This window comes from Carassius carassius, chromosome 5 (assembly GCF_963082965.1).
Source record: "Carassius carassius chromosome 5, fCarCar2.1, whole genome shotgun sequence".
NCBI lineage: Eukaryota > Metazoa > Chordata > Actinopteri > Cypriniformes > Cyprinidae > Carassius > Carassius carassius.
The window spans coordinates 37906164-37921821 of NC_081759.1; the positions used below are offsets into that span (position 1 = coordinate 37906164).

Genomic DNA, 15658 nt, shown 5'->3' on the forward strand with positions numbered 1-15658 from the left:
ACAGTGAAATGCAAACTCAGAATATGACGCAAACCTGCTATAACTAAATATATTAAATAACACAAATGTATCTATTCCCATTTTATTAACAGTGTCTTTGCTGCTGACCTTTAATGATCCAGTTCAACCATACTAATAATTAAAAAATGACTTTAGATAAACTAACAATTGTGCTTCATTGTTTTTTTTTTATTGCTGAAGAGTGTTGAACCTTCTTCTCCTGTGTTCTACTGTACAGACGTGAATTTACTTTTCCTTCAGCCTGAGGTTTATTCATTACACTTTTTGGTGTGAAAGGGCTTTTACATTTGCTATAAATAGAACTTCTTATATTAAAAACAATCAAGCCCTGCTCATATTTAAAAAGTAACGTGAAAGTGACGCGAAAGTAATGTAACACATTACTTTCCATAAAAAGTAACTAAGTAACGTATTTAGTTACTTTTTTAGGGAGTAACGCAATATTGTAAGGCATTACTTTTAAAAGTAACTTTCCCCAACACTGCAAGCCTGTGAGGGATATAAGTACAGTTTAATGATTGTACAACTGTTTAACAGACTGTTCAGTTGACCAAACATCTTTCAGAAAAAACTAAACAAAAATCAGTAAACAAAAGACAAATAAAAATGTTTTAAAGTTGAGTTGGCAAAAATGATGTTATCTAAGACCTTTACCTTTATACAGTGTTTTCCAATGTAAAGACTGTAATTCTGTACCTTGCTGTTTTCATCAAAATTAAATTCAACATGGCATCTAACCTAACTAACTATATTTGCTATTGTTTAATTTTTGTCAAACAATTCATTTCATAAGAGAATTACATGAGCATGAAAATTAATGTGCAAGCACACCTGTGTTTAAAGTGTTCTGCTTTGTCACTGAATTTAGGAGGTTCAGCCATGGATCTGTCACTCTTCAAAGATGCATAGCTTGATTGTGTTGATGCTGTTCTCTGGGACTGGTGGTAAACAGCACTGTACTCAGCTTTTTCTGAAAGACTGAAAATACCAAAACAAATTAAAATACATTGGTTTCGACCTGAGATTTTAGATTCATATACATTACCAAATTCTGTATAAAGTTATTTTAGACAGTTAAGCATGTCACACTGTGGGACAGTTTCCACTAAGCAGCCATATTATAGATCTAAAAATTATAACATTTGACATTAAAGACCCCAATGTATTTTGCTTAATTTACATGAATTGATGCAAAACAATAATGGAAACTACGAATGATTTAAAAAAGAATCAAGACATATGTGTCTTGATATATACAATACTATATATGTATATAGTATAATATATACAATATGTGTATATTTATCAGGCATGTATCTGGGATGCAAGTGCCCTGTTTTATCACTGAATTTAGGAGGTTCAGCCATGGATCTGTCACTCTTCAAAGACACATAGCTTGTTAGTGGAGATCCTGGTCTCTGGATCTGGTGGTAAACAGCACAGTCCTCCACCTTTCTCTGGATGACTGTAAATACTGAAATGAATTGAAATACATAGACATACTGTACACTACACTTGAGGTTTTTATAGTTTTAAAGCTAATAAGTAGCATTTGACACTAAAGACCCCTAATACAAATTGTATAACCCACATAGAGTATATTGAAAACAACATTGGAACTCCTGAAGAATCAAGAATAAGAGTTTCACAATAGAGTTGTGTATGTTCATCAGGCATGGACAACAAGCAAACAAAACAAGCTTTTTAGTGATAATTGTTTTCAATAATGTCCTGACAAAAATTAGTAAATAAAACTGACTGTCTAAACATTAGTAGACATTTTTGTCTATGAAATCATTTATCGTTATCATTAAATACTTTTTTTTTTTGTCCATAATCATTTTAGACAAGGGTCGTTTTTAAGGCAAAAGATCCCTATAACACCCCGCGTATAATGGAAGATCCATTTTTGATCTATTTAACGAAAAAAAAACATATATAATAATAATATTTTAAGTATTATAAGTATTATGTGCTATTCAACATTGGATTAAGAAATTCCAGCTATATTTCCGCATAAAATTCCACAAAATTGAAACAAGTTGACAGTCATTATAAAACAAATTATTACACACTTGTACCAGATTAACATACATTTTAAAATGTTATTTGGATACAGTGGATACATAATATCATATGCACCGTTATTCTCTAATACGAGTGTACCCCGCAGGACAAACCTGGGTTGAAAGTGTTCTGCTTTATCACAGAATTTAGGAGGTTTAGCCATGGACCTTTCACTCTTCCGAGACACACATCTTGTAGCTGGCGTTCTCTGAAACGAATGAATAATATTACCCTCTTCTTCTCTCTTCTCATAAAACCCATTTTAAAGGTAGCGCTCCCCTCCTCACTGCCCAAATAAAGACTTGGGTTTGACGAAATGGATTCGTCTGCCTCCATCCTAAGTAAAGAATATTACAACTACATGAAAACAGTGTTGGGAAGGTTACTTTGGAAATGTAATAGGTTACAGATTACAAGTTACCCTATTTAAAATGTAATAGTAGTGTAACTTTTTTAATTACTTTAATAAAGTAATGTAACTAATTACTTTTGAGTACATTTTGATTACTTTTATAAATTTCTAATGAATGTTAATTTGCAACTGTTAATCATCTTCAACCATTTTACACCATGCAGGTTTAACCTTACAGTAGTGCTCAATACTGTCAGACTTTCACCATCCTTCATCACCTAAATTAAGATGATCACATTTGAACACATCCACCACACAATCAGACTTTAGTATACAAAGGTAAATCAGTAGCAAAACTCGAGAGGTTGAAGATCTGAATGTGAGAACTTGTCATATTAATATTTGTATTTGTAAGTTAAAATTTACACTCACAGCTCTGATGTGAAGAGTTGAATCTTTCAATTTGCACACACAGACAATGATCAAAACCCAGTGTTTTGAATTGGAAGTTGTAGATTAATAGTCACAAATGTGTAGAATGACATTCACACAAAGAAAATGACATATACACACGTTTACGACATATTTACTTTTGCACTTTACTTCAGTTTCGCTGCACAACGTCAAGTCGGCACTTACAACCTCTCAGATCTGGAAGTACAAGTTCAAATCCTAGTGCTCTGACTTTTGCTACTCTTTTTGCGGTATTCGGTTGCAAAACTCACTTGTGCACTTGTATATGCAGATGTGAGAGAGCAGAGCTGGGGGCGGGGCTTTGGTGCGAATGAGAACATTTTATTGGTCGATGCCCGACCAATGAACAACGCCAATTGTTTTCACTGAATATCCTTAGCTTTGACAGGATTTTAAGACATTGCATTCATTTTGCCATTCAGGTATTATCTGGTAGACAAATAATGCAACATATTTTATATGTATATCCCACTGCATATCACTCTACCAGAGTTGCAATATAATGCTGTTTTTATTATTTTTATGTTTTGTAAAAATAATTTTAACATCTTCATTGGGTTAAATTCCTAATTTGCTTGTCAGTAATGAACCTTTTTAAATGCAACATTATTATTATTATTTTTTTATATAAAATCGAGTGTCTAAATGTACATTAAACAGCAAAACCTAAAAAATAAGCACTTATGACCAGAAATACTGTTTTGAGCAACTAGTAGAGCTAAATACATGTATTTATTAAACATCAACAAGGCCATCTAGTGTTTAAGCAATGGAATTGCATATGAATATTATCTTTCTGGCCACCAAATGCCTCTAATTTAAAGCTTGCCTCTTTGCACTGGAATTTAAACCTAAATACTACAGTTATTGTAGTTTAAATAATAACCATATTAGAAAATGTTATATTTCAAATGGTCATTCATGAATCATAATTATTGCGCATATTATTTAGTACCATGATCTCTTCAAATTAACTAAACAGGACTGAGTTAACATGTAGTACAGTTATTTTATTGGTTAAAAGTTACACTTAATTGTTTAGTCACATTTAACTGCCAAGGAGGAGTATGAGAACATAATGCTGTTCCATTTTCCAGTATAAATTGCTATTATAACGCATAGTCATTAGTCAACGCAGTTATCCATGCATAATCAATGCACTTTTTGTGTTACAAATTACTAGAAATCGCTGCAAATATAATAAAACTGCTATCTGTCCCAATTAATACATTTCAAGCATATTGACAAAACGTTTAGTTTAGTACTATTGATAGCTCCATGAACCACGTGACCGCGTGCCAGTGAGATCAAAGCATGCTCTGGTACAGCGAGTTTACTCTGCAATATGCAGTGGGATATACATATAAAATATGTTGCATTATTTGTCTACTAGATAATACCTGAATGGCAAAATGAATGCAATGTCTTAAAATCCTGTTAAAGCTAAGGATATTCAGTGAAAACAATTGGCGTTGTTCATTGGTCGGGCATCGACCAATAAAATGTTCTCATTCGCACCAAAGCCCCGCCCCCAGCTCTGCTCTCTCACATCTGCATATACAAGTGCACAAGTGAGTTTTGCAACAGAATACCGCAAAAAGAGTAGCAAAAGTCAGAGCGCTAGGATTTGAACTTGTACTTCCTGATCTGAGAGGTTGTAAGTGCCGACTTGACGTTGTGCAGCGAAACTGAAGTAAAGTGCAAAAGTAAATATGTCGTAAACGTGTGTATATGTCATTTTCTTTGTGTGAATGTCATTCTACACATTTGTGACTATTAATCTACAACTTCCAATTCAAAACACGGGTGTTTTGATCATTGTCTGTGTGTGCAAATTGAAAGATTCAACTCTTCACATCAGAGCTGTGAGTGTAAATTTTAACTTACAAATACAAATATTAATATGACAAGTTCTCACATTCAGATCTTCAACCTCTCAAGTTTAGCTACTGATTTACCTCCATATTAGTACTGCCTTTTACTTAGAGATTGATCTGAAGTTCAAAGCAGATTTAAAATCAAAAGAAATAGTTTATAGATACTGTTTTTGAAACCAAATCTTTGCATAACTACAGGCATCTAACTGCATCTAACAATGGTTTGGGGAAAAATAGTTAATAAAAAAATAAAAGCATATACATCAACTCAAATACGGTTATCTAATAAGCATTTGTCCTATTTTGTGTACTAAACTCCTGAAACATTGGTGTCTTTTTGAAACACTGCTGTCTCTTTGTATATGATATGATGATAGTTTCTCAAAATAAGTAAAAAATGCTCATGAAGTGACTGTTCTAGAGATTAATTTCCATGAGGGGCGGACTGGGAAAAAAAATAGGCTGGGAAATCTCACACTCATACACCCACCACCCATTCTGAAACATGGACAACCCTATTTTTTTTTGGACCTGACATGAAAAAGATTTGAATCCTTAGGTTGGGGACATCGCAACGTAATTAAGAGTTCTCTCCTGAACTGCACCTTCACTTCCATTATCCATCCATCTCTCTCATGACTTTAATACTGAAGATTTTTATTTGACTTTTACCATGTTTTGTAAGTGCAATTTTGTTTTTTTGGCAAATGAATTACCACTTTTATTTATTTTTAGTACAAATTCCATAGTTAAACCACGGTTAGTGCCATATCATAGGCTACATTAATTTTCCTAAGGGTTGTGTTTTTGTATCCACTAGCTCCCCCTAAACCTATGATAAAATATGATGATTTGTCTGCTAACTTACTACTGTAACATTACAATAGATAATAATGACGTCGTTTATACAGTATTTTGAGTGATTGCGAGCAGTGTGCTGCTGCTTGACTAAGTAAACAAAGACAAAACTACATTAGCATATTTACAGATGAAACTGACCTGCACCTGAAACCCTGAACAGAAGAGTCGCTTCTCTGCTCCAGCTGTGCGCTTACACAGTTCACTCCGGTCTCTCTCTCTCGCATTGATTACTCGGAGTCTGATCCAAACCGTTCGGCGGAGGCGCGGAGAGCGCGCGAGCCCAACCATTGCCAGTCACGACTAACCGATTCATGATTTATTAAAATTAAATTATCGAATGGCAGATTCGGAAATAATCGCTTTAGTAGGCTATATTCGGCCTGCAATTATACAATAACAATATTAAAGTAGAAGGCCAAATCGTCTGCCAGGCCACCGGGAATAGTCCCGGTTCTCCCGATGTCCAGTCAGCGCCTGATTTCCACAGACACGCAGAACGTGCAGGATTCATATTCAGTCTTTTTGCGGCTTAATATTCACAGACATCATTCCATATCGGGTTTTGATTCAAGTGTACTGACCTACTTTTGATTTATTCGTCCAAAATGTGGCATATTGCGTCCGCGTTATAGGCTGAATTCCATTTTTATGACTGGATTCTACGAATGTGTTTTCCGCGTCTCGGAGATTATGGGCCATATGTCTTAGTGCAATTTGGGAAAGAAATAAGCTGTATGTGGATGTGTGTAAATATTCAAATGTAATCCTCTTTGTAATCGTTACAATTTTCATAAGTAACTGTAATTTAATTACTCATTTTTTCTTAGTAACTGTAACTGATTACTGTTACATTTATTTTGTAATTAAATTACGTAACGCCGTTACATGTAACTAGTTACTCCCCAACACTGCATGAAAACAATGTATGTATAGCTAAATATAAGTACAGCACAGTTGAACTCTGGTTAAACTCCACTGAATATCTACAGTTCAAAATAAAAGTCCTCGTGACTGCGCATAACACTAAACAGTAGGCTATTGTTCTCACAAAAGTGTTAGGTACATATTTATGTCTTTATACAGTCTTCATGCAGAGATTATTTATCTGTTTAGATGAAACAGATTTAGTTTTCTGTTTATACATTATGTAGCATGTCTGTTATAATATTTACCTTTAACTTGACATTATGTTTGACAGCACACTAAAATGGCTGTAAAGCGTCCTCTTACAAGACGTGAAAGAGTGGAGCAGGTGACAATGAAAGTAATTTTACCTTGAAGCAACTACAAGTTAAGGTTGGCATTTTTTACACATTTCTCATGAATCAGCAGATATCAATTTTTGAAGAATAGGAAAGGTAGGATTTATTTATTTTTTAAACTTAACCTGAGACATACATTATAGATAAATGATAATCTCCTCTGCTGAAATCATCTAGAATAGATCATGTTTCAAGGTGTGTTTAAAAGCAGAATCTAACACTTAAATTATTTTTTTATATATTTTTTTGAATATATATATATATACATTCCTCCAATTAATTGTGTGAATGTAAACTAATCAATCTAAAAGTAATGACATGAGTAAGTCTATCTTTTTTTTTTCTGTAACAAATGAGAATTAACTTATTGCCCCTTATTGCTCAAAATGCTGAGGTCAAGCTGGGGTCTGATGTCAGTGTACTGTGTCACCTGTCACTTGAAATCAGTGCTGCTGACATATACATTTAAAATATAGTATAGTGCATCCACACAAGTATTGGCTAGTTTTATGATACACTTATGGTATTTTTTTTTTTTGAGTTTGACAGTCACACAGATTTGGAATAATGAGGGCGAGCAAATTACAACAGTGTTTATAATTTCTTTATTAATTTATAATTTGAGATTATAGGTTGGTGACCACAAGGTGGCTCCAAATCTTTGTTACTTGATTGCTGCCACTCTGGCTGATTTGACCAGTGAAAGTGAAAGTGAAGAATAATATTATCAGCAATTGAAGAAATATTTCACCCAAAAATGATCTTTATGCCATCATTTACTTTAACCTGCTCATCAGCCATCCCAAAACTTTCTTCTATGCAATTTTTTTTTTCATCCATAAAATGGATATCAAAAACTACATGGTCTTCAAAACATCTTCTGTGTTCCATGAGGGTGAGTAAATGACACAAATGTTTTAAACCTGGGGTAACTCTGCTCAGTTTATATAACCTTGTTTTCTTGTAACCTTTCTATACCTGACTTTTTACACTAGTCATCTTTATTTATTTTTTTATACGTTTGATCTTTTCATTCTTCTATATAACAAATAAATGCGCAGACTAGATATAATAAGAATCATGATATTAATTAACTCATGAAACAATAAAATGTATTAAAATATATTAATAGATTTATATTTATAAATGTATCTTTTTTATTATTATTACTTATTTGCTGTTTTTTGATATCAATAGCATGTCTGTTACCATCAGCACATACTAATACTGTAACTTCTGTCAACACAAATAAATGAACACCCAGAATTAGATGACAATATCCAGACACAAATGCTTCTGCAATTTGTAAATAGCTCATTAATGAGACACAGCTCAAAGGCTTGTGTGTAATTGGTCAGAAGGTCCTGAACTGTCATCAATCAGGCACAATACACATACTGGAGGGTCTACATTGTTTCCCGTCATTGGTTTAACTTTCCTGTCATGGCTTTTGGGGCAAGATAAATGAGAGACAATAACCATCAAGTTTCCACTTGGACATTAACATGACTACAGTGGACAGAAGAGTCTTGTCAATTATAAATTTGTTAATAAATACTAGAATAGTAAAAAAAAAAATTCTTTAAAATATCATTTTATTTTCAACTGTGCGTTTGTACATGGCAAAATACATTGTTTTACAACGGCAACTGACAATTACCAACTTCACATCTTAAATATATAGAGAATAAAGCTAAACACTTCCTATGCCCCCCACCCCAAACCCTAAAAAAGAAGCAAATACATCTGCACAGTTTCAAGCTGCAGAGCAGATGAGCCTGTGTGGTCGTTAGTTTCCAGTCAGCTTCCCATGGACGTGGATCTGCTTGACACTTGTAAACTATGGGCCTTTGAGCTGCTGGTCTTCAATGGGAAGTTAAATTTATGGATCGCTCCCACACCCCATGTCTAAACAGCGAGCTCTGGATTGATCGTTGCTAAATATATCTGGTTAAGAAGTTATCGAGTGTTTGGGTGCAAGGGACAAGAGGATCAACAAACTATTTAAAGATATATACAAATCCAAACAAGACGTCAGTGCTTGAAAAGCGGTTGATTAAAGCACATACAACATCACTGAGTATTTTAACACATACTAAATGAGAAAATGATAAATTATTACAATTAATAATTTGTTTTTAAATTAATTTATATACTTGAATACCCATATTCTTTGCGCAACAACATCATACAGTATCATATACTGTGAATAGTGTATGTAGTCATATGTACAGTATTACTATACAAAATCACCTAAATAATAATAAAAACAAATAAATTAATCAATAAATAAGCTTTATAATTATTCAAAGCAGCAGAACACAATTTGTACTTCAAAAACAGTAAAGTTAATATCAAAGTCAGTAATGCAAAGTATTCATCAGGCATGGGAATAATCCTGGAAGATATTATCAGGTTGAAAAGTCTTGTGAAGGATATCTGTGGGTGGCATGACCTTGCAAAACAGTTTCCATTCATCCTCCTGCCCTAACGGTGATAAGGGTCCAAAAGGAGAAGAAGAATGATGGAAGACTACTGGAGAAGAGCAATGGGGAGTAAATGATGTGTCTTCGCTTTAGGGTAAACTGGGGTCAAAAAGTAGATATGATATACAACTGCCAACTGGCTTCTCGTTCCTAGGAATCAGCTTGGAATTGTCTTTGGTCCACACACACATGTTTTTCAGTCCTGACACCTTCTTATCAAAGCTGTGCTTCAGGGTGGAAGCGCAGCTCGCACGGCATGTGGAGTGGGTGGGGTTGAGCCCCCAGTATCCCCCTTGTTGATGCCGTCTGTCGCTAGTAGAACAGGACGGACTAAGATCTACAGCATGCATCCTTTGTCAACTGTCCCATTCTCACAACTCTGCAGTGACATGCTGATTAGTGAAAGAATTCCATGTTGAAATGCGGACAAGGTTTCAGTAGGAAGAAATGTTACTGTAGAAAAGATAATTGGCCCAAGAAAATGCTATATATCAAAACAGCTTAATTGCTATGAGACATTTCAGAAGTTCATACTGTCCTTTTCTGATGTCTCTCTTTTATGATCATCTGTTTATTGCTTAGGTTTTGCACTGAAATAATGGGTTTTATTCATTAATAATTGCATGGATTGTTTTTTATACACACATGAGAATGCCTTTGCGTAACACGTACATATGCACAGGACATTCTTCTTGTCCTCCATCTAATTTTAATACTAATTTGCACAGAACATGGCCAAACCATCAACTGCTTTCCGCACAACCTTTCCATTAAAAACTCAAATCCAGTTCAAATACAATAGACGCCTTTATATAGACCCAGATTACAAACCTCTCATTAGTCCGCTGTACATAAGTACAGATGTTTTTCTGTTGTTGTTAAGAAAAACCTTGAAACTTAAGCTATAATGTACTTTTCTTACTTTTTACTCTATATGATGGAACCTATTCATAAAATTTTATCTTCCACCCAGAGTCTGTGATTTTTGCTGGTGTGTTGTTTTAGTTGTTCCCAATGTTTTCATTAAATTACCAAGAATTTAAGCACAAAATGCAAAGCTGAATAATTATTTGTCCTTAAAAAAAACTGTATGCAGATTTCACACACAAATTTGTATATGACTGGTTAATGAATGAAACCCATTGTCGTAAGACTGCGGATATCCAGAGAAAGAGTTGTTCTCAGACACATTCGAAAGTCCAGCCTGGTCCATTCTGGTCTGTCTTACCCCTCGTTTACAAGACTTTTCTGATAAACACTTTACTTCAACTTGGACAGTTCATATCAAATGCATTCTGTTAGGCAGGAAGCTGCATATTGACTTGGCAGAGTCACGACAGATACGATACTGAGCTTTGTGGAAACTGGGAACAGGCCGTTTCACAGGCTTCTTGTCTCTGTAATGTCACTGGACTGACCCTGTGGTGCTTGAGTTCGCTGCCATCTTTACGAAACACCCACTTAGCGAGGACTCTGCTGACGCAAACGATATGGCCAAGTATGTAACGAGTTGGACTTGATACAATCTCTGACTTAAACTTCAGTCTTTACTGATAAGATATCCCGGCTGATCTTGAGGCGTGTCAGTGGTTCAATTATTGTCTTATGTTCCACCCAATCCTTGTTCAGCAGGGATGAAATGGTCACCATTCCCACTAAATTCTGCATTGTGGCCCCTCGTCACGTGGCTCCAGAATTGGCTGATTCCACAACTGATTACATGACTCCTGCTAACGCTGTTAAGGTTGGGAGTAAGAGCTCATCCACTGCCATTTGGAAAAAACTTGGAATGTTAGTCGTAGACAATGACTGCCTTTTAGTCTCTTTCCAATCCAAACTCTAAGCTTGTGGCCCAGATTCACCCCACTTCTCCATGTCCATTAAATACTATCTGCATCCACACTTCGCTACCACCATACCTTCATATTTATACTGATATGTCACCACACCTGCATCATCTAGGTAGAGCAGGGAGATGGGATCCAGTTCAGTGGGAACGCAACAAGCCCTGGACACTCTTTGTGGACTTTTCAGACTGACCAAAGTTTGCACAATGGCATGTTTAGTAGGTGTAACGTGTTTGGTCAAAGGGTACATGCACGTCCCCGTACACTCGAAGGCTTCATAACCGGAGGGAGCTAGGATCCAGCTGTCCCAGCCGATGTCTTTGAAGTCCACATAGAGAGAGGTCTTTTTACACTGGTTGCCTTTGGCATTGCGTCGGATTCTAGATGCCGTGTCATAAATAAGGTTGGAGCGCATCTGTAGGAGAGCCTCCTCGTTCTGCTCCTCTTCCTCATTCCCATCTTTTTGTCCCATAACTTCCAGGTTGTCCCAGAGACCAGTCAGTTCTAGGTCAAGGTTGTCTTGAACACCAGGCCCAGTGGTCTCATGCTGGATCAGCTCATTGAGCTCTCGTTGGTCTCCACGGTGGTCTATGCTCTGGTCATCAGAGAAGACGATCATTAAGGGTTTGTGTTTGTCCTCAGGGCTGGTGTCAATGTCCATGTTCCCTCCTCTGGCGGTGCCATCCTCCTTACCTTCAGTTGCCGTCAAACTCTGAGAGTTCAAACTGGCTATGTGGACCTCCAGTTTGTGGGTGGTGCCATAGCCTGATTTCCTCCAAAGGTGCACCGCAGCGGTCATGTCAAAGGATTCCCACCCGCTATCTGTACCGTAAACCTGTCGAGATGCCAACTCCACTAGTTCTGTTTCTTCCTCTTGCTTGGTTTGATTTCCTCCATCAACATTGTCCACACTTATTTGCTGACTGCTGTTCGTTTCAATCTGTTTGACCTCATATATGGTCACTTTTCTGTCAACACCAGTGTATTTGTTGCGGTCAGTCTGGACCAAAGTGTACAGTCGGAGCTCAGCTGCGGTGACTCTCTCGTGATTTGGGATAGACACGTTGAAGATAAGTGGGTGTCGTCTCACCCCACTAGGTCCCACACTGTATGGGGAAGCGTCTGAAAATTAAAAAAAAAAAAATAGGAATTCAAATTCTCATGTTGTCATTATAAATCTACCATAAATATGACTCAAAGATATGTCTAATAATATTACAATAAAATGTAAAAAATATATTATATGTCTGTATGTATGTGTGTATAAAATGAAAGTAACTAGCTGAAAATAAGGTCAAATTGTCAATGTTTGAATGCATTTCTAAACAATATGAAGATTTTTAACTTTCACAACACAACGAAAATGCATTTTAAAATTTCTTTTAATTATTCATATAGTTATGCAGAGATATTTGCATCAAAGTGCTATGATGTATAATGGTACACAACTGAAAAAAGCCAACTATTATTACCTATTATTATTGTCTTGATTAATTGCATGTAATTTAGCAAGCACAAGTATTACATTTTAATCAAAAAGCAAATAGCGTAGTGCACAACCAAAAAAGTGAAAGAAAAACACTAGAACACTCTTCTAGAATTTTCTACCATCCTTACTTGATTATTAAATTACTTTAAATACTTAGTTAACACTATTGTTTCTTTGTACTACATCCACAGTAGAAAATATATTATTTTATTGCCATAAGCAGATATATACATATATATATATTCCCACTATACAAACACATTTACACAGTACTTATTGGAAAAGTAAATATACAATTACCTTCATTTTTAAAGCTGCGTACAATGTTTGCAGAAGGCATTGCTGTTCGGTCATTGGCGTAGCGGTTGTATAGCTCCAGCATGTACTCAGGGGGCTCTATTCGAGTGGCCCCTGGATGCACAGGGGGGCCAGGACGTGTCAGGTTAAATGTGCGCAGAAACTGTCCCTTCAGGGTCTCCAGCAAGCTCTGCATGTCTATCTCACTGTCCTGCTCCAGAAGTGAAGGATCCAGAACCCCTCCATGTCCGTCATCCAGCCCTGGAGCGGTGCGGAGCCTCTCTGGGGAGCCGATAGGGCTACTCTGTGCACAGAAGGGCCCCCAGAAGAGCAGGGAAAGGGCCAATAAAACAGATGTGCTGGATGAACATGTAATCCAAAAGTAATTCCTGCTGAGACCCATGATGTAAGTCAAATTAGATGTTTCACAGGAGTGAAATCTAGATCTAGGGATCCAGAGACAAATGCCTTTAATTTGAAGAACTCAGCCCTTTCTTCTGGATGGAAGGTCAGTGGTCTCTCCAGTGCAGAATGTAGGGAAGTAAAGCCGTTCTATGCTGTTTTGGTTCTTATGTGGACTGGTCACTGCATTAAAGTGCCTCTATTCCTGACCTCTGAGCATTTGTTCTTCTTCTCACCTTTTGATGTCTGAAACGTTTGGGCTAGAGGGTGGTTTCACTACGTGAAAGTGATGTCCCTCTGTGGCATCTCTTTTCAAATGTTTTTTCCTCTCTCTCTCTCTCTCTCTCTCTCTCTCTCTCTCGCTCGCTCTCCTTACTTTCTCTCTCTGTCTCTTATCAACAAACTAGGAAGCTCTGCGTTTTTAGTGTTTGTGGTGTCCCTGTGTGTGTGTGTGTGTGTGTGTGTGTGTGTGTGTGTGTGTGTGTGTGTGTGTGTGTGTGTGTGCGCGCGCACCGTTATCTGCTTTCTTTTCCTTAATGAGGATTTTGTAAACATCACTCTGATACGTGCAGAAGCCCCTTCCTTTGTTTGGGTGGGTGAGCCAGGGCAGATTTTGGGCCTAGTGTTTATTTGTTTTTCTTATGATTTCCTATGAGTGTTGGGACTTTAAGTTCATTGACCATTTCTTTTTGACAAACGTCTGAAGAGTGCCTCCGTATCCTTGAAAAAGGGAGAGGATAAATATCTGCGGCGACGGAAATTGAAATGAAATGAGGTGTGAGAGGTTGCAGCCTAGACTGAAAGCAGCCACTTTTTGCCATTACAAAGCTATTATCTGTGAATCTCTGTGTATCTGTATGAGGGTTGTAAGCATCAATTGCAATGAAACGAATACTTGAAAGTCAAACATTCACTCATGGGAAATAAATATGTTGCTCAAAGTGTAGACAGATTACTTTTTTCCCCAACACAAACAAAACCTACTGAATTTCTTGCATGTGAGTATTTTGTTTGTATTTCCACTGACTTCTGGAGCATCTTATCATCTGTAGGGTGAGCAGCAGGGTGCCTGCTGAAGAGCTTCTGAGCTTACAGGCAAAAACAAACCGCTCATTCGGAAGTGGAGGGAAGCCCTTATCACCTACTCTGAGGGGCTGACAAAGCTTTGCGGGCAATGGAAAATGTCTCCAGAGGCTCAAGATGTCAGTATCCAATAGACGGACGTCATACACTGAACTTCGAATACATCCCCACTTTGCAAAACTGTGTAGAAGTAATTATGAGAGTCAAGAATGCTTCAGTCAAGAAGAGTTTCTCCTTCCAATACTCACCTAAGATCAGCTTTATCCTATCTGTTCCAATTCTGTCTTCCCTGTAAACTGGCAGAGGATTTAGAGCTGTTGTTCTCAATCAGTTGGACTCCAATGCTATTCAATAGCAATGGTATATTTGAATGTACATTAAAATATTTATATAAAAATGTACATACTTTTTAAAGTTTTGTTAATTTACATGACTTCTGAAGGTCTATAAATCATGCCTTTAAAATTAGGTTTCATCCACACTGTTCTATGATGTCATGGGAAAGGGTTAAAGGAGTAGTTCATAAAAAAAGAAGAAAACATTTAGACAGATATAAAATTTATATATGTAATTCTAATTATCACACATATATATATATATATATATATATATATATATATATATATATATATATATATATATATATATATATATATATATATATATATATATATATATATATATATATATAATGATAATTAGAATTAAAATTGTTTACTCATCCTCATATTGCTCCAAATCTCTCTGCCTTCATTTTTCAGAGAAATTCAAAAGGAGAATTTCTGAAGCATGTACACACTAGAGGTGTGCAATGATGATGAAAAATTATATCTCTATATCTTCTGGAATTTTGTAGACAATGATAATTAGATGATATTTTGCAGAGTGTTATTGTGCTGGTACCTTGGCAGGTTTAGGATTCGTGGACAGCTTGGAAATTATTTTTATTCTGTGTGGTGGCTATTTTGCAAGAGTAACAGAAATTAACTTTTAGCTTTTATGGGCATTTTTACCTTAAAAAGGTAATATTTTATTGGGGTTTCTGTACTTTTACTCAAGTACTTAATTTGTGGGCCACAGCCTGATTATTACAGTGACTATTTGCATATAACTGTTCAGTAGTAGTTATTTCATAGTTAT

At 36.1% G+C, this 15658-nt stretch overlaps 1 protein-coding gene across 1 annotated transcript; it reads right to left on the bottom strand.

Moving 5' to 3' along the window:
* Positions 1–10264: 10264 nt before the first annotated feature.
* On the bottom strand, positions 10265–13444 carry bmp10 (bone morphogenetic protein 10). Its single transcript, XM_059551137.1, has 2 exons — positions 13037–13444; positions 10265–12369 (listed from the first exon to the last, which is right to left on the bottom strand). Exons 1-2 carry the CDS (start codon positions 13434–13436, stop codon positions 11288–11290), a joined length of 1482 nt encoding a protein of 493 aa, XP_059407120.1. The 5' UTR covers positions 13437–13444; the 3' UTR covers positions 10265–11287.
* Positions 13445–15658: the final 2214 nt, after the last annotated feature.

Coding starts and splice junctions, on each gene's coding strand:
- bmp10 (XM_059551137.1), bottom strand. CDS start 13,436: ATGGGTCTCAGCAGGAATTACTTTTGGATTACATGTTCATCCAGCACA. Junction 12,370..13,036: donor ACGCAGCTTTAAAAATGAAG/GTAATTGTATAT, acceptor TTTAATTTTCAG/ACGCTTCCCCATACAGTGTG.